This window comes from Morone saxatilis, unplaced genomic scaffold (genome assembly GCF_004916995.1).
Source record: "Morone saxatilis isolate NCDOM2014 unplaced genomic scaffold, NCSU_SB_2.0 Contig10, whole genome shotgun sequence".
In the NCBI taxonomy this organism is placed as follows: Eukaryota; Metazoa; Chordata; class Actinopteri; family Moronidae; genus Morone; species Morone saxatilis.
The window spans coordinates 8,222,501-8,243,150 of record NW_023339652.1 but is presented as its reverse complement, the minus strand read 5'-3'; the positions used below and the strand labels follow the sequence as shown (position 1 = coordinate 8,243,150).

The window sequence follows — 20,650 nt, the reverse complement described above, 5'->3', positions numbered from 1 at the left end:
TCTCTCTCTCTTGCGTCTGCCTTTTTTTTTTCATTCGACTGGATCGCCGTTCCAAATGAGGAATCCCTCATACACTTGTCCTGCGGCGTGGAATCACGTCAACACTCCTCTCCTTCTCCCTCTCTCTTGATCAACAAAATGATTCATTTTTCTATTACGGCGATGAGCGTGTGAAATGAGCTATATAATCAATAGCATAGGTTTGTAAACAGCAGCCACACTCCGGGGAAAATGTGTTTTCTTTTTGAAAACAATATGCTGCCTTTGTGAGTGTGGTAAGGAACGCTCATCTGACAATGTTTACAAGGGCAATTTACGGGAAATAAAGACACAGGCTGCCTATAATGAAGGTAGCTTTTACAATACAGCAGGATGAACAGGCAGAGATATGGTAGAGGACAAAAATATCGAACTGCAAGATGTGGATACAGTAAAGGGGGGTTTACTTACCGTTTGTTTTTTAAAATGTACTCAGAATTGGTATAATGTAGATAAAGCTTTAATGTCTTGTAATAACTATGAAAAAACAGTTAAATCTTTGTGTGTATGTTTCACTCAGGATGGTTTTATGAATTACTGCTCACAGTGTTGCTCATGCTCTCACAGCATTCGTCACTGTACTAGCCATAACCTGTCGATTACAGCAAATAGGTTCACTTCTGTGTGTCTGTGTGATAGAACAGGAATGTGTGAAAATAAAATGGGACCTGTCTTCATGTAAACATTGCTCTCATCAGTGAGTCCACGCTTGCAAGGTCATACTGTGGTGCAGCTTTATCCAACTGAATGCTGAGGATGTATGAAACTGTTGAGCAAGATAGAATGAGATGTTAAGCTCGCAGCAGCTGCCACACGTCGAGGTTGTTTTTGGACAGACTTACAAAGAGTTGAGCGCGCAGCCTCTCATCCTCGGTGGCAATCCTCTCTCTTATTACAGCCTGCTGGAGGCTCTCCTGGGCCATGGTGCGCTCCACAGACAGAAGCCTGGACACTTCACCCTGGACCTGGGACTGGGCGTCAGCCTGAGCCTGGGCTGCTGACCGAGCCTTCTCTTCCTCCAGCCTGTGGAGCATCAACATTTTATATGATTAATACACTTTATTTTAAAACGTTTTTCAAATTATCACACGATTATGATTTGCAAAATCACAGCAGAACTTAAGACCGCACACGGGGTATAGTAACAATGCACCTCATGGTATATACTACTCTACTAAAGTATATACTACTTACTATTCTTCCCCCTGCAGCTTTCTCTATAATGCATGAATCAAATTTCTTTGTTTTGTTCATTTCATCCAAAATCAAGCTACTTTAAAACAAAAATCTTTAGAAAAAACATACAGGTATCTATCGCTCAAAGACATAAATTACATAAAATGATCATCTTGTTAGGCACAGATATTGAATATCTGCCTCATGGATATTAAAATAATTTTTTTTGTAAACTATCAAAAGTTTACCACCGCCCACGTTCACACGCCTGCTATACTGCATGCTGCAGTGTCTCCCAAAAGAATCAAAAGGGTCATAAATACAATTACAGTGCTAATGAAGCATAGATATAGGCCAATATACTTGTATATTGATTTCCATGCCTAATGTCTGATTCATCCATAAACATGTGCTTGCTATTCCACAGCTTGCAAATAGAGGGCAACATTGAGAAGTCACACTCAATCACACACTGAAACTAAAGTTTTAAGTTGAACTCTAAATGCCTCAGTGTCAAAAACCTGATGTACCGCAATCAGTTAACATCTGTCAGACAGTTCAAATCAATTCATATCATTTCCAAATAATTTACAGAGAAGAGTGCTTTGACTATCAATATGTAATAGAGTGTAACAGACACTACCATTTCTCCAAAACAAGAATCATCAATCCAATGAAATAGTGATATAGACGGAGGCAGTACACTCTCTGCAGACACAAGACCACCATTTGAACCCTGTCACTTGGTTCTCATAGTTGCCTAGCAACGCACTCCCTACTTGGCGACAGTGTGCTTGATTGGAGAAGAGGAGGAACGTCCCTGAAAGTCTTCCTCTGCCTGAAATCAAACGGTGGTGGCAAGGTAAAATAAACACAGAACAGAGACAGTGACTGCCTGGGTGAATTATAACAGACTGAATGAAGAAGATGAGGGTCTTAATAAACTTCTGCCTAAGAAAAATCCTAAGACAGCCTTGATGAGAAGTGGGCTGGATGGTGAATGTTGACTTTATTCCACAGATTGGAAAACAGTTAAATACGAAATTCCTTCACATTCAAATGAAACATCTATGATCCATCGCTTGCTACAGCTCTTATTTATCATTTTCTGTAAGACGTCCATTAAACCAAAGCAGTTGTTTTATAAATGGTGAATTACTAGAACAAATTTTTTTTTCTGTGTTTCTATAATTTTCAATGTTGTGCTTTAAAGGTGGGACATTTTTGTTTTATTCATGAACACTTAAAGTTAAATGCATGACTCATTCACAGCCTCATTAGGTTTGTGCATTGCTCATTATGATAATGTAAGTGCATCATCCTGGTTGTCAAGTGTGTGGTAACAGGCATAGATACAGTATGTGGCTTTTTCTCCTCTTGGCCTTGTTTTTACTGATATTACAAGCACCGACTGATCTGTCAACGTGAAGGGTTTTCATCTTTTATTCTATTTCAAAAAATCTCATTCATCTCTTCACTCACCTGTGAATATACTCAAAATTTAGACAGTGAGGAATCGTGATGGACAGACTAGTCTAACTGATCACCATCCCGTTGCCTTTGGCTTTGAGCAGCTGACGGGTAGGTCTAATAAAAAATATGTCTGATGTCTTAAAGCTGCCATTTGCCCTGCAACACCACTAAATGTCAGAGAGCAGGGGAGAGCAAGATGAGACGGTGCAGACGGAGGGAAAGAGGGAGAGGAAGGAGCGAGAGTGAGCGGTGGCAACATGACATGTTTGGTCCCGAGGAAGTGAAGCAAAGAGGGTGTGAGGCAGAGAGTGGGAGAGATGGAGGGAGACGGAGAGAGACCAGCCATGTCCAGTCTCACAGTCCACTGGGCTGCACACGTCAGCACACTCCATCCATCATCTGGCTCCAACTCCAACACACACATACACACACAGGGAGCCTCCTAATGGCCTTTTACATTCACCATTTCCATACAGTCCACGCCTGCCTACACTGCTAATACACCTAAGCTGCCTCAAGAAGCTTTAGCTGTTGCTACTACTATGACAGAGAAGAGACAGTATACAGCATTTTTAGAGGAGGACTTTGGTGGTACAATAAGTGGACAATTGCAGCAATTTGTAGAAAATGCAGGAATTTGGTAGTAAGTAGGCCTACTTTAGCCATAAAGGTAAATAAATGTTCAATGAGATAAAACAATTCTGCTGAAGCAAACTGACCTCATGAAGCTTTGTTACAAAGTCCCTGCACTCATTACATGAATTAATGTGCAAGTGTTGAAAGTGTGCAGGTGTTAAAAGGACAACCAGATATTCTCCTACACACCTGTCAGCAACACTGACACTGAGGAGTGCAAAAAGCTCATTTTTTTTTACCCATTTTGTTTCGTAACAGAAAACTAACATGACAGACGTTGAAGCAGAGTTGAACCAGGCAAAGTCAAACCATATTAATAAATAAATCCACTGAGAAAACTACCGTGATTGTCAAATAAAATGTAAAAAAAACCAAAACAATTTCATTGAGAAAACTGAACATTATTAACTTACTTAATACCTAAAAGTAAACCAAACCATGTCAAGTGCTAAGGTGACCAAAAGCTGCACCCTGGACAAGTTAAAGAAAGGAAGCCCGGGAAATAGACAGCCTTGCAAAAAAAGTCCTTCTACTGACTTCCTGGCAAGTGCTAACCGAAGCAAAGACTGCTATCACTAGCTGGATGCTATCTGTCTGCTTCACCTCTATTGCTTTCCAGTCATTATTGCCCTGTCCCTGGGATATTGGATGCATTTTTCATTCCACTGTAGAAGATTGGCACTGGGTAGGAAAGGGGAGCTTTGAGGTAGAGAATGGTTGACTCAGACAGAGAGAGGAAAAAGACAGCCCCTATGTAGAGGAAAGAAAAAAATCTCATGTCTTCGGAGGATAAGTGGATGATGTTTGGCCCGGCACTGGGGAAGAAAGGGAGGATAATCTTGCCCCAGTAACCTGTGTTTTGATGGCTCAGTGGATCGGGCCTCGAAAACAGAAAGATGGGAAGACAGAACCAGTGAGGTATTATTAATTTGAAAAGGAGAGGAGTGCAAGTGGGTCGGACTGTGTCGGTCTTTCCAGAAAAGTAACTCACTTATTTTCAGGAGATGACCTTGAACAGAAGTACTTTGGTATACTTCTTTTACGACACTATCCTTAAAACTGACAGAGATTGGATCTGTGGCAGTCTATATGAAAAATACATAAATTTAGTAGCTGAGAGGCTGCAGTTTAGGGTTAAGTGACTGTATTCAGGGCAAGCTTCACTTGTGTGTATGTGTGAGTGCATATACACACTTTCCAATAACAATGGTAAATGCAGACATGGCCAAAAATGATGTGCGTCCAAAACTGCAACAGCCAATACAAGTACATTAAGATATCACTAGCTGATAATCCACAGAAAATCACTCCAAATATCAATGCCCTAAATATCAAAACAAAATAAATAAATTCATGTCTTCTACCCTTTCCCGCTTTATCTCTTTACCTTCTGTCTGTCTCTCCTCAGCTCTTCATCCATTAATGTTTCCTGTTGTTTACCTGTCATCTACACAAGATGCGTCTCAATACAGTCTGCCTGGCAGGATGGATTCTGACAGACCTGCATAACAGTGCAGACTCGGCCCAAGTGCCTTGAAACAAAGGCATTTAAAGGCCCAATGCAATATTGATGTTAGGAATAATGTCGCTGAATGCTGGCTATGAATATTTTATGGGGCTATGCACTCTCCCTGACACACACATGCGCTCACAAATAAACACACATACACCACACCTGACTGTGGGTGCTATGAAATGCTGGGACAGAGATAAAACTGAGTGTATGGGAAACAAAGGACAGTGTGGTGAGAAAATTAATTTAGAAGGGCTCCCACTCTGCAGAAGAGACATAAAACCTATTTGTACTCCCCCTATACTTTGGCCACAACTATGAAGAGATAACAGCAATGTTCTTAGTGCAACGACCAAGCACACAGTCAAAAGTGGATATCACACGTTGTCACTCTCACCTCTGATGTCGTCTCTTCAAATATCATACCTAGTGCATAAAGCTCCCAACATACAGTCATTTGATACACTGAAAGAGGCAGAGCACACAGTCCCTCTACAGTACTTAGTGTTGTGGAATAGGTTAAGAGGCCTGATGGTTATTATTCTGTATAGCTACCATAGTGTCATATGGACCCTAAACACTGGGATGATATTAGAAATTAATTCAAGTTCATAGAACTCCTGCCAACTGATTTTATCTGTTCTGTTCCAGCTCAAGTAATAGACAAACCACAGACAGTAGATTTGCTAGGAGATTGAACGGAGTCAATAACCATTACTGTTCTACTGAAAAGGTCAGCAGCAGGCAACAGTATTGAAAAAGGCTGAATTTTTTTCTTCTCATAACTGTATATTTACAGTTCAATAACTGTTGAAATGGCCTTATACACTGGGGATGGAAGCACATTTACAACGATATAACCAGTTTTACAAAGGCAACATGAATTGGAAGAAAGTGCTTTGTTGGAAATTACATTTATTCATCCCAGTAGTGAACCACTGGGATGATCACATCACATACATAGGCGGGTATCCCCAGAAAGAAAAGCAATAAACAAAATGTACTGCTGAAGCCTGAGAAAAGGGTTGCACGTAGTTGCTATGGTGTTGCTTTGGCGCTTGGTGTAGGTGTTGGAGCGTTTTGCACGATTGATAGGGTGGTATTAGATGAGCAATAAATTGTTGCTGAGGTTTACAGTACCAGATGGTTGGTGGGACATCATTAGGGGGTTGCTAACTGCTATGATGTTCTGTAGGGTTGGGTATTTCTGGGTGATAGCTAGGGTGTTTGGGATAGCTAGATTCATAGTAGCTGTTAGGTAGCTGGTTGATTGTTGGGGAGCATGAGGTGGTTGAAAAGTGCAATACACATACAGAATATTATGATTATTGATAGCTGGAGAGAAAGAGAGGGGAATGACATGCAAAGGGCCACAGGTTGGAATTAAATCCTGGCTGCTGTGGTAAAGACTCAGGCTTTATATATGGGGCACAAGTCCACCAAAAAGTAGCTGGGGAGTACTATGTTTTTGCAGTAGTCGCAGTTAGAATATCATGAAGAAATAGCAAATGAAAGTGCAGTCACAGAATCTGATGAAAGACTAGCAATGTTGCTGATTCAGACACATTTTAAAAGAAAGAATCACAACTCCCCAAACACAATACCGACTAAATCAGGTTGGATTTCAGAACTTTTTGTTTTTTAATAACCTCGCAACTTTCTAACTCTGTTAAAATGAGTTGGGGGTTCTGTGTGTGCTTCGGTGTATTTATTTCAGTGTGAACAAAGATTAAAGATAAAAATAAACAAAATGTAAAACTCTGTAGTTTAGACTATCTGTCTGCGTCTAACCATAAAGAATTTATGAAAGAGGCTGGCTGGTTAGTGGGAAGAGAAGGCAGAAGCTCTGAGAGAAGGTCAGTGTTCTCACTCAAAAGTCTGACATGCAATTATATCACACAAGCCAGTACAAGCTGTTTGACTGCTAGCTGAAATAATGGGCAAAAGTTTCACAACAACGACTAACCTTTAAGTGTTCGAGTTGGACACTCAAACACATGCATTTCATGCACAGGAGGGGAGACTGAGAGAGAGGGAGGCAGAAAGAAGGCATGAAAAGGAGGGAAGAAAATAGATTGAGAAATAGAGAGGGAAGATTGAGAAACAGACAAAGGAGATGGGTGGATAAAATGCGGAGAAATAGAAAGGAAGGGAATAAGGGAGGAATAAAAAGAGAAGAGAGGGAAGGCATGGTGGAGGAAAGCCTGAGAGAATAACCGAGAGAAGAAGAACTGGATTGAATGGTGACGCAGGATGAGTTTGGTTGAGGGAGGCGAGTCGGGATGGCGTAAGAGTTCTCTCCCCCTCGTCCCTCCTTTTCTCTCATCCTTTTCTCTGAGTCGTTCTGCTCTGATGCCTCACAGAGAAGCGGCAGAGGCAAATCTGCTCCCTGCAGCCGCTCCTTGCAACAAATGAGTTTAGGCTGCACCCAAATGAACTCCTCACAGAGCCTGTACTTCACTCCTACCAGAGCAAAACATGCAAAGCCAGATCTCTGGAGTTCAAGTATGGCCCTAAAGCCAAACAGAGGAAATACTACCTAATCTAAATACCACTGTTCATCAAAACTCCCCAAATCAGTGTACCCTACACGGCAATATTGCATAGAATAGAATGGAGGAATTATACTAAGTGTGGAAACAATTTGATGTCTAAGGGGTCTAATATCCTTTAACCACACATCATTTTTAGGCTTATTTTGGCACTCTTATTAACAGCTTATCTATCAGTTTAATAGCTCTGTTTTATAATCTGCATTTATTATTTTTTACTTATTTATTTATTTATTTATTAAGTAGTTAGGATGACTTACAATAAATAGGCATGTAAGAATTCGGCGTACACTGTGAGGACATTTTAACAACGGACAAACTGCAGGAGCAATTGTTGGGGTTGAGCATGACCTTGAGATTTTGGCTGGATCTTATGTGTATATGTGTTCTGTCCCAGTGACCTGGGGGTTAACATATTCTTCTACTTCCCTGTGTTCAAGCTGTGCAGCAGTTTCACTGCAGGGTTCTATAACCAGAGAGGCACTGTGCAGTCTTGTTAGCTGAGCTTTGATATACTCACACACAAAAAAATGAACCTCTTCTGTTTTGCAGCAACAGCTATCCAGTCTCCTTGTTCAGTCTGCCAACACAGCAAAGGCCACAATCACTGTGCCTCGTTTGCTTTCGACAACCGAAAAACTCCTCTTAATTACTGCCTGCACTGTGGGAAGGTGAAAATACCATTGCAATTTAATTACGGTTTGACAGCACGGATGAGAAAAAAGGCATTGTGTTCCTCTCATCTATTTCAATTAAAAGAAGGCATCAGTCACCTTTATCTGTAATAACTACAAATGAATAGAAAAGTTCAACTGTGGCAAAAAAAAATCGTGGAAGACATTTTTAGACTTGACAGATAGTGGTGTGTTAGCATAGGTGGAAAGTTTTATGTTTATTTTGTTTATAGTTTTTTATAAACAAGATTACTCATGCGTGACTGGTGGGCATGTGTGCTTTTTTTATACTGTATTTATTCATATATATTTATATATATGAATTATATTTTTATTATATTTGTGTATGCAATATTAATACTATAGGGTATTTTATATTTTCAAATGTTTAAGCCAAGCAGGTGTAACGGCATGCATACAGAGGAGGCATTTCAGCTTATATTTTAGATCCAGTAGTCGACACAGGCCACTTAACAGCCAGTGTTTTAACTTGCACAATACAAACAAAACAACCTAAAGTGTTACTACAGCGATTAAGTGTGCGGCTCTGCCAAAATGCGCGTTACCTATGGTTAGAAACACAAAGATATAGGTTGATCTACAGTATTTGGCATTCCCAAAAGACCAAATTTCTAGTACTGTCAAGAGTAATGACAAACATGTGGTCACAGATGGTGGTTTATGTTATATGTTGAATAAATCAAAGGCTGGAGGAGCCAGTTTATATTAAACCTAATCGAATCTAAGTTTGTAGTAGTCTGTTCTGCAGAAACATGCAAAAACAAAAAAAGCTAAGCCAGAAAAAAAATATTTGCATCAGGAAAACGCCACTGGCTGCAGCCACACCCTGATATAGTCAGGCTTGAAATGTGATAAAATCCTGGCTCTGCACAACATTTCTTTATGTCAATTCTCATCACTTAAATTAGGCTTTATATATATTTTATTAAATGTTTTCAGCATGATTACATTTTGATTTATTTTATAATACTTTTTTTTTTTTTTATAGAAATTGAGTCTAGACAAAGCCCACCACAGAGAACACAAGTCACATTAAACTGTTATTAATATGCCTCTACACAAAAACACATACACACACACAAGTGTTGGCTAAAGGATGATTGCTTATTTACCATTTCATGTTCATGTTAAGTCGTCTTAAGTGAAAACACAGCCTGTGCCTAGCAAGAACAAAAATTGAGGCCTTGAAAGCCACCATGATTTCAATTATTTGCAAGGAGGGCATAATTTTGAAGCACTTACTCCTCTGAACAGACATCAATAATCGAGCTGCAGGAAGCAGTTACATCAAAAAACATAAAATAACCAGGAAAAAAAAAAATCAATAGACAAATGATTTCTGAAAGCCACTCGTTAATTTTTTTCTTCTTGAATGGGCCTCAAAAACGAGGCTAATCGCTAGGCTAACACTACCTCCTCCTGGATACAGAAAGGTTGTGTTTTCTTCCCATACAGTACAAGTGCGTTTAGTGGCTAATCACAGTTGTTCATTCACTAGGGTCTGCTGGAGATCATCCAAGGCTATTAAAGAGGGGGAGCAAAACAATTATCAGACATTATGGCACAGGCACCTGCTTCTTTAAGGTCACAAAGAAGAGGAGAGGGGAGAGGAGAGGAGAGGATAGGGGAAATCTACTCCTTACATGAAGAGTGTGTTTCTTCATCAGGCAGGGCTAATGTATCACCCACTCAACACCCAGGAAATTACCTCAGGATAGCGCCCTCCTTTCTCAGGCATGATTAATTGATCCGGAGAGAACAAGAGAAGGAGAGAAGAGGCAGTGATAGAGGGAGAAAAAAGTGCTGATGTGCTTCGGAAGAGAGGGAGATTGGAAACACAGTGGGAATCGGAAAAGACTAGTGCTGACCTTTTTGACTATTAATGAAAGCGGGAAATAGTCACATGTGAAAATGTCTTTGTTTTCTAATGAAATCCCAGAACAGGAATTGACAATGGTGCAGTGCCCTGATTCAATCGATCATGATCTAAAAAAAGGATGGTATGGGAGACAGGATTAAGAAAAGAGGGCCAAAGAGAAGGGTAGAGAACTGGACCACAGATTCTAACTTTCAGCAAACCCAAGAATCTTAATTTTAACTCCAAAACAAATAAATGAAGGTCATAAACATAACTGGTTTACCATTCAACACCAGACTGTGGGGGTGTGTGTGTGTGTGTGTGTGTGTGTGTTTGTGTGTGTCTAACCAGGCTTGCAGCTCTTGCTCTGCCTTAGCCCTGTCCTGGTCCAAGCTTTTATACAGCTCATCAGTGATCTTCTTCCTTAGGGCCTCTTCATCAACTGGGGACAAAAAGAGACGAGAGAAAGAGAGTTAAAGACAGAGTTTTTAAGTACACAGCTGTTGTTGTTTGCAGGCATATTGTGTTTGTTGAATAGACTGAATAGAGTCATACTGTTTAAAAAAAAAAAAAAAAAGACAGAGAGAAAGGTGGGTGTTTTTACAATAGTTGTAAAATCTGCATTCATCAGTAAATGTGTTGTTTAAAAAACAACAACATTTAAACCATCATGATTCAGTGTCCTGTCAAAAATACTAAAGCAAAATGACATCACCTTGGGCTGACCAAACAATTAACTGAGAAAATAACAGACGATTAATCCTATTTAACCGTTGTTACATTGCTGTATGCCATGATCTCTCTATGCGAAATCTTGTCCCTCAGGCTGAAATTTAGTGTGTGTGTGCGTGCGTGTGTGGTGTTTCGAGCAATATACGTTCATTTTTTTCTTTGAGGGTTGTGGTGTGGTGAATATTGGGTTTGCATTTTAATTTCTATTCTCTTTTTGCCTTTGAGACGTATCCACACACACACCACCACAACACACACACACCACACACTGATCACAACACACAACACACAACCTAACACACACGTACACACAACCACACACACACACTACACACGCACACAACTACTTACATTGTGCCACACACACATCCCCCATCCTCAAATCTCAGCACCGCGCCACCTTATCTACATATATTCATGTCAGGGACATCATACATGCGTGATTCCATGTCTCCACCAGTCTATCCTGGCAGGTAATTAAGCATGAAAGTAAAGATGCCAGCCTGTGACCAGGCCCAAAACGTGCTCTGAAGACAGAAGTGCCATGCGGTGTGCTGCGACACTGCAGTGATGGGGGGAGTGTGTGAGTGTGTCAAGATTACTCTCCCACTGCATTAGTTAGATGGGATAATCCCTATTGTCAGAGTCTACTGTTACCTGGTAACATGTGGTAACAGCAGGCCAGTGGACACGCACACAAAACTGTGCAAAGTCATTTCTTTTTATTATCTTGGTGTTGTACCTACTGTTAAACAAATACAGGAAAAGGCAAAAAATTCTTCAAGCAAAGCTGCTCAATCACATTCAGTTACAGGGCCTATCTTGTGGCTGTTTTACAAAAGTGTGGAGCTTCAGAGTTTTTATTATCGTCACGATTTCATCTGTCCCTGTTAAAGTTGAACATGTGGTGCTGCTTCAAATCTTAAGTGATTTGGAATAAAATATATCTACAACAGTTTTCACTGTTTTGGGAAAAAAACTAAACAAAACAAAAAGATTAATTGTCCAAAAGTAAAAGTAAAAGCGTTCAGCATTTATCTTAGAAATCTATTTAAAAGGCTTTTGAGATAGCGTGTGGACAGAACGACAAACTACAAACCAGGGAAAGAAAAGAACAAAGTTTAATTTTAGGGGATTTCATTTTCTTGACTTGATCCAGTAGTGGCTTGAACCTCAGTGGCTTTGATGTATTCTGCTCTTTGTGAAGACTGAAATAAACTGTAACTAATGAAATACTTAAAATCTTTAGCTATTAAAAGATTGTAATTTTCTTCGGTCTTCAAAAAAAACAGTACCGCTGGATTGATGGACACTAGTTAGTAACACATGGCTACAGTCAATGCAACAGCTGTCATGGATACATAAAATATCGGCTCATTAACAAGTCCACCTGTCATTTTAGTAATTTCGACCTCCTTCAGCAGCTTTGTCACACCCACATTGTTAATAATTAGCTCTAAAGCGACATTCATGCTTAAACACGCAAAATATGGCTTAACTTATTCCCTTCTCTGATTTCTAACCTCTATAGCCTTTTCTTCTCTGCAGCAAACGACACATAACAAGAACTCCCAGTATGACAACTATTTGCTACAGTAAAGAGAATGAATAAGCGTCAGGTAGAGGGAGGTTTGGTATGACAGGGCTTCAGAAGAAACACTAGTGCAAACAGAAGCGGTGACTGACAGTTGACAACTTTTTGCTACATAGTGTATCCTCAAAGACAGAGACTGCTGTCACCTACTGTCCAGAGCATGAGAGAATAATATCCATCATGTCTGACAGCACTCACAAGCACCATTGATCTCACTGCAGAGGGGAGCCTAATTACAACTCTGTTAAGAACTACAGCAGAAAGACAACCTGTAGGGTTAAAATCCTGACTTTTCTGTAGGTACATCCATTAAGTAACAAGTAATAATACTATTTGACATCGGGTAAATATGAAAATATGTTAAGGTTGTCTTCTGTTAAAAAAAAATAATGCTGCTGGAATTTAACATGTGATTGGTTATGATAACATTGTCACCAATGACTTTGTAAAGGATCCTCATAGACATCATGATATACAACAGCTTACAGTTGCACTATTCAATATTTTTATATTAAAGATAGGTCAAACGACTAGGTGTAATGTGAAAAGGGGTTCAAGATAAACCCTCAGATCAATTTCACCCAACACTTGCAGTTCACCCTTGGAGCTACACTATTTTAGTGTCTTTCAGCTCATTGTTTTGGTCTAACATCGTGCAACTTCACAGTTTTGGTTCGGTCTCAGGGCTCCCATCAGTGTTGTTTCAGCCGCACCAGGCAGCTGTTTTTAGTGATAAAGCTCTGAAAAAGCCCCTGTATACTACTCAGCACTAAACGGCAGACAAACAAAGTTAAGAGATAGCCGTTAAAGAGCCATATGTTTCCCTCAGAAGTTACTGGAAACCAATCCAGAGCTAAAATGAGAGTGAATATTGGACTTAACAGCTTTATAGGGTGACACTGCTGCATGTCAATGTTGTTTTAACTGCTTGTACCACTGCCAAAGCAACAAAAAAAAATCAATTGATGCAGCTTTAAATAAATATCCACATTACTAATGTTTCATTCTATCTTCTGAAGGCTGCAATGGTGCCTTAGTAGTGTTGTGACTACAACACTAGTGGCCTCTTCTAATAATGAAGCTTGTGATTATAAAACCAGCAGCTGTACAAGAGCGCTGTGCAGAAAACTCAATTACTTACTATTCCCTCCAAAGATCTTTAGAGTACATGAAAACACTGCTTATTGGATACCACACTCAAGTGACACTTTCAATCAGAGGTCAAGCCTTGCCATTATGAACCTTTTCCAATCAGGTAAGACTGGCATTTCTGTATCAACCGCCCTTTAAAATATCTCACAGTAAAATATACCCCCTTTAGCAGTGCACAATGAAAAGTAAAATTTTAAAAGTCCTCCAAGTTCAGGCAAGCCTCAGCAACTTCTCATTTATCACCACATCCTCTTCAGCCCTGCAGAGAGAGGCTTCAGATAGCTAGCGGGCCTGCAGGGTCAGTCATAGAACAGGTTCTGATATGATAAACACTGTCTGGGGTCCTCGAAGGAGGCTGGTTGGGTCAGAGACAATTCCAGATCGACAGAGCTCAATCCTGAGTAGGACATGTAAATGTTAAAAAGATTAAAAACTCATCATCTTTTTAGACGTGTCTCCCTCCTTTCCTTTTCCACCAATCACTAAACCCTGTGGAAAAACCCATAGAGGAGAGGCGGTGGAGCACAGGCTATTGGCAGTGGAGATAATAGACGAAGGCAAATTGCGTTTCTCATCAGAAGTTTCATTAACCCCAGGACCCGCGTGGAGGGCATAATCTGTAACATTACCACTTCCTCACGTTTCCAGCTAGCGCTTAGTCAAGTCACTGCACACCTTTCACTATGTTCAAAACAGGAAAGGAAAAAAAAAGGAAACGCGCCGAGCTTCCAGTCCTGGCAGACCGGTGCCATTTCTGATTCTCTTTTATTCACACTCTTTCCTGATAATTCAATCTCATGTTATGAAATGCAACTGATCATTTCACATTTCCACAAGATAACAGGAAAAGTCAGTTTCAAAAAGAGACTGATACAAGTTTCACACTCACATTTATGCACACACACTAAGTCACCCATATTTCTTTTATTGTTTTCACTCGTCTTTCCCATTTCCCCATTTTCTCTGCAGCACCTGGAAGACACCTTTAAGCAGGCTATTAGTCCAGTGCAGTGTGTGGGCTATGGCATATGAATATTTATAGCACATTGGAGAAGGTGTAGGAGGTTCAACCTTGACTATGGTGTAATCAGTACACATACTGGCTCAGGCCATGATTTAGAGACAGCCGACCTGCTGAGAGCCTCACTCGATACCCAACTCTCATGGACACACATAATCAATGTCAGCCTCATTAAGGTCGTACCCTTTCAGGATTGGGCTGAACTTTGCAACTTTTTAACGAGATTCACATTTGCATTTATTGTACCTTTTTTTGGGAGGGGGGTTCCTTAAAAAGAGCATGCTTGATCAATCATCCAAGTTGACTTTTCTTTTCTCTCTTTCATAATACTTGGTGAGCTTTGTATATATCAGCCTGTGAGACGACCTTGCAAGGGCAGCATATGCAAAATACCTGAGTAAATGTCAACCAACACTACTGCTATGTGATGTGGTAAATATAAGGGCCAATGTCTGATGGGAGTCAGCCGTGGATAGAACTGCAAACCATGGTGACTATTGAGCAACAACAAAAAATACAAACACACAATCACAATCCTTAACACTGTTGTGTTGTATCTGCACATATCTGAATGGAGTTATCATGGAGAGGTCTTTATTTATTCTGAAAGAGCTCTGCTTTTTCTCAAAGGACATGGCAGCAGCAATGACAACTTCATGTCCTCCAACACAAAATGTAGATCCTACATCCAAAACTGACCACTTCAGGATGCATAAATTTGTATGTAATCTGACAAAAACACTGTTAGAGCTGTGAAAGCAGCTTGCAGTTTCTAAATGCACTAAACAAAAACTCCACAACTGCACAAAAGTGAGATATTGTCACATTTATCTTCTAATATGAAAATTAATTAGCTCAAACAATGGAGGAAAAAGTTTATTTAACATGGAGAAAAATAAAACTGTTGTGAAAGTGGCCCTGGAGCAAATGGAAAAACAGACTGACTGAGAAGTGTTTTCGTGGAATATAAATGAATGAATTTAATTGTCCTATTGTGTTAAGAATGTACTAGACAAAAAGGCAGGTAGCTCACACAAAATTCAGTGTCATATCAGAGAAGCCCTATGGCCAAATAAAAATGTATCACGTGCACACACACACACACACACACACACACACACATACACACACACCAACCTCCTTCCCTTAATGAGGCCTGGTGGTTTGTTGTGTGAAACTGCGGAGGTGTCGTTTTAATCACTGGAGTCAGTGTGGCGTGGCATAAGTTGGCCTTTTTTAATTACCTTACTGATTGAGCACAGTCAAGGATGGGGAAGCCTGCCCACACCCTGGATGCCACCCTCTGAAGAACCAGCACCCACGCCCCATTCTGTACTTTGTAATGAACAGGTAACATTCAAATGTCCTCTGCAGGATATGTCAAGAGATAAGGGACGTGCTCACACACTAAAGAGACAATAATGCTAAAAAGATAAAGTGAGTTTGTCCACGTGTTTGAGTCCTTACATACACATTTAACTCAATATGCAATATCAGTGTAGTGTGACACTATATTATCTATAGTGACAGGGTTCAAATGTGATTAAACTCCCTGCTACCATCACACTGTGTATAAATTCCTTTGCACTTCTCAGTAGAGATTATATAGATTTTCCTTATATTGGCCTAACCTTTGACAAAAGGTTAATCAAAAAACTTTATTTATTATGGCAAGGTTGTGGCTGTGGAAACACAGTGAAAACACAGTAATAGTAGTAGTAGTTTATTCTCCTGCCAAATCACAAAATTTACCAGAATGTGGCGCTAGGACCCTGTGCAGAGTTGGGTAATAATTCTCTGTGGGTTTATCACTGCTCCATTTATCATATGATCCATTGTTGGAATAAAAATGGAGGGGAGATTAATGTTGAGAAGAAGAAAACTACTGCCGAGTTTAGCCTCGTGATTTTGAGTGCTCTCACTGACAGCACGAAGGTGAAGGGCTATCATGACAGCTTGAGTTCCACGTCCAAGTCAGAATGGAGGGCCACTAATTACAGCATCAATTTATTAACATTATTACAAGAAAGAATGAATAATTTCATTAACAGTTTGGAAATGGCAACGAAACATAATACGACCAAGGCTACTGCGAGGCCCATTTTTAAAATGAAGGCTAATTACAAATTGTCAAAAAAAAGTTGGAGACATAAAGCTTAAGGTGGCTTAAAGTAAACACCCACACAATAAAAATGATTAAAATTCAATATAGTTGGACTTAAAGTAAATCCTTGGACAGTTCATTCCCTCCTAACCTTTACCTTCTAATTAACCATGCTACTGAAGAAGCCCCCCCATATATTTCAGGATAAAATGAGCCATTACCAAGAACAAATCATTTCTTCAGTTCTTATAAATGAGCATTCACTCCTGTTAGAACCAGCAAGACAAAAGTTTGGTACAGCGGCCTCGTAAGTCAAAAAGGACATCCGCACAAATGCAGCAAAAACTTGCAAAAAAGCTTTAGGTAAATTCTCACACAACTTCTCTATTGTCCGTAAACAAAGAGGATTCATAGTGGCTTTGTCTATGTCTTCACATTGATTAAACTACCCTTGACCATCAGAATATTACACAGTTTCGATCAATACAATATTAAACAACATCCAGTCATAAAGCAATTAATCTGGTGCATTGCTCATTTGCCACAACTGCTTCCATCAGCATTTGTTTGTGAAATGTATTACAAATAATGTTTTCAGCCAGCTGGAATAACACTCACCGGGCGGTGCAGCAGGAGGTGGTGGGGCCGAACTCGACTCAGGCACTACCACTGGCTCAGGGACAGGAGCAGGGGATACTGGCTCCACTCGGGGCTGGGGAGGAGGTGCAACTGGTTCACAAGGAGCAGTAAACTCAGGAAGGGGAGGTGCAGCAAATGGCTCAGCAGGCTGCGGGGATAAAGTGTCCCCTGAATGATGTAGGACTGGCAGGATGGCGACAGGCTCAAAAACAGGAGGGGAAGAGAGGGGTTCCGACTCGGGAAGAGGGTGAGCAACGACGGGTTCAATCTTGACAGGAAGAGGAGGTGGTATGGGTTCAGCTACAGATGAAGCAGGAATGGGTTCAATCACATGTGGAGGAGCAATGGGTTCAATTACTGGAGGAGAAGAAGCAACGGATTGATTTATGGGAGGAGGAGATGGTTCGATAACATGGGGAGGAGGAGCAAGCGGAGGGATCGCTTCCACCACAGCTGGAGCAGGGCAGGGAGCAAGTATCAGGGGGACAATGGGAGCGGGAGGAAGAGGAGCAGGGGGCAGAGGTGTAGGCAAAATTACCGGCTCAACAGCAGCAGGAGCAGGAGCGGGAGCAGGAGCAGCAGGAGGAGGAGGAGGAGGAGGAGGTACCGCCACAGGCTCAAAAGCAGGAGCAGTAACAGCATTAGCAGCAGCTGGGGGGGGTGAAGATGGGAGCACCATGTCAATTATGGTGGGTGCTGCTACCTGTTCTGTAGGAGGCTGAGGAGGTGTTGGTGGAGGAGCAGCCACTGTCTCTGTGGCAAATGGAGCTGGTGGAGGAGGAGGTGGAGGTGCAACAGGTTCTACAACGGGAGGGGGAGGAGGCAAGGAGGTGATCGGGTCAAAGAGGGGAGGCACTGGCCGCAGGAGAGGAGAAGGAGCGAGGGGAGGTGCCATGGAAGGTGGCGGTGTGGGGGCTTGTTCATGTTTAGGTGGAGTAACAGGTTCCCTCATGCGGTTGATGACATTCTCAGAGAGCTGCAAAGGAGAGTGGGAGAAAAGTTTCAGAGAGGGATTTAAAGAAACAGTTCAACATTAAACCACACCTTGTCACTTTTACATTTTCTGTGTGTGCAGATCGAACAAACAGGACACAATGTGTTAATAAGTGAGCTTTACAGATGCTGATTGTTGTAACTTTGGAGAGAGGTGCAGCTATTTTCTCTTTGTCTTTATGTTAAGCTGGCCATCTCCTAGCTTTAAACTCCACAGATATGCGAGTGGTACAGGTCTTCTCGTCTAACTCTCAGCAAGAAAGCGAGTAAGGGCATCGTTCCTATGGAAAACTATACATTGTGCCAAACTGATGTAGCTTTGTTTTCAATCTGTTTACGCAACCATTACATAATTGGCATAAACAGGATTACACCTCATTGAAAGATAACAGTAGCCTCTCTTGGTTGGCTTGCCAACTGAGTAATAATAGACAGAGCCATGACAACTGAAGTCTTATCTGATCGACTAAAGCCTCTCAAATCTATATTTAACATCAGCAGACAGTGGCACAGAGGAACCTGTGACAGAAGCTGGCAGTCATTCCCTGTCAGCACTCACGACCCCATGCACACGTATCCAGTTCGCAAAAGGATAACATTATCTACAACCTCGACAGCGGCAGCCTGCCCGGTTCGAGTCCGGTTCGAGTCCGGTTCATTCATACACTGACTGACAGCCAGCCTAACACGAGGCTGGTGACGTCAATGTCAACATCCCCACACAAGGGCATTCAAAAGTTTACTCGGGACTAAAATCTCAAAGCCTCTTGCGGTAGCTATCGACTATAAGTTGTTACAGTTTAGACTACTTCAGACTGGCCGGTGTAGCTTTGAGAATGAATGAAAGTCGCTTATCGCTAGCTGCGTTGCAATAACAACGACATTAGACACGCCATATAGCATTAGAGTTACTAAAGCATTGACGACACAGCCACAATACGCCATTGTACTAACTGTTTAGGTAGTTAGGGAGCCGTGAGACACCTGTTTACTCAACACTAACAGGTATGTATTAGCTGTCACCTACCCGTATGCCCTTCACCACCGTTATATTCTCGTTCTCATCTGACTCAAATGAGACGCGGCGGGTACTGTTATTCGCTCCCATTGTCAGACCGCAGGTTGCCAGAGGGTCAGCTATCTACATGTAATGCGGGAGACAGTCCACTTTTTTTGTTTTTTGTACACTTTACTTGCGTTTGGATGGCAGGTATTGCTATCTGGGGGCCCACACGCCACTGCTTCGGCACGTCAACGCTTCCTTAGCATGACGTGGTCGAAGAACGTGTGAGCTGATTGGACGGAAGCGGCAGCGTCTTTACATCGGGGGTTGTCATTGGCTGTTGTTTGACCAACTTTCTCCTGTGTTCATCATCAGTGTGCTCGGTGTTTGGTGTATGACTTTTGTGTAGCAATATCCAGAAAGAAATAACTGTAATATTCCATACATTGTCAAGTTGTGCCATTAATTACATTAATTAAATTACCCACTTTGCCTGAAGTAGGCAACAATATATATTCAGATAAGACATAAAACATATGCTTTGAATGTATATATGTATAGCTGTACACCGTAGCAATTAATAGGAATGCCAATACATTTTTTATTTAAGTTAAAAGACTACCTATTGTCTTCTGCAGTGACTTCTGGTGGGTGATAAGACAACTAATTTTTTCATTCAAAAAAGATGCGGATTTTCTATTTTAACACAAAAAGCTGTATACAAGAATGATGCCTGAATAAAATAGATTAAAAAATAACTAAAGCAAAAATTCAGTTTAGTACTTGATAATGTCAGTTCTCTGCTACTCTAAGGAAACAATTTGGTATTAACTCATTTTTTAAAATTATAGTAAGAATATGAGAGATGAATGAGAGGAGGAGAGAATATAGATCCCAATTGATGGACAGTGTTGTCAGATTGATTTTAAAAATGCAGAATGAGTTGCCAAACCCAACAGGGGAAGCAAAGGCAGCCCCTGAAATTGAAATAGAGCTGCAATAAGAATAGAAGGACAGGGAATATAAATGGAAACCGATTACATAGCCGGATTCAGTGCCCATATTCTGATTGAGAACCTTTGCTTCTGAACTGATCTAACATCCTGAGACTCACTGTCATGCTGTAGAATATAGCAGCCAGATCACTTTTGTGTCCTATACTGTCAATACTTGCATCTCCACTTGTAATCAGTCTGTTCTGTCTTTGTTCCTGACAAATAAATAACTTTTGCATCACATACTCTGCCACTGAAGTTCATTGCATATCCTGCTGTCGCTCTCTACCACCAATTGCTAATTTCTTTGCTACTGATATCATGTTTAAACCACTTTTGAAGGGTGTATCTCTCTTCTCTCTATCCTTGTTTTCCCTCACTTTGTTTCAGACGTCTCTTAAACCATCAACACCTTATTGATATTTCTCCCAGTACGTGTCTTTGTTATTTGTATAGCAGAATATCTAATCCTGGG

General features: G+C 40.9%; 1 protein-coding gene across 4 annotated transcripts in view; it reads right to left on the bottom strand.

Moving 5' to 3' along the window:
• chchd3a (coiled-coil-helix-coiled-coil-helix domain containing 3a) overlaps positions 1-19,448 on the bottom strand; it is a 66,118-nt gene extending 46,670 nt beyond the window's left edge. For 2 of the 4 annotated variants that reach the window (XM_035678442.1, XM_035678451.1), the window contains exons 1-5: positions 19,205-19,448; positions 17,888-18,160; positions 17,164-17,452; positions 10,291-10,384; positions 882-1,062 (exon numbers count right to left, since the gene is read on the bottom strand). In XM_035678442.1, coding sequence (XP_035534335.1) covers positions 882-1,062; positions 10,291-10,384; positions 17,164-17,452; positions 17,888-18,160; positions 19,205-19,285 — 918 coding nt within the window. In that variant the 5' untranslated portion in view covers positions 19,286-19,448. The remainder of the gene's footprint in view (positions 1-881; positions 1,063-10,290; positions 10,385-17,163; positions 17,453-17,887; positions 18,161-19,204) is intronic. The other 2 variants (XM_035678461.1, XM_035678472.1) reach the window with 2 other exon arrangements.
• Positions 19,449-20,650: the final 1,202 nt, after the last annotated feature.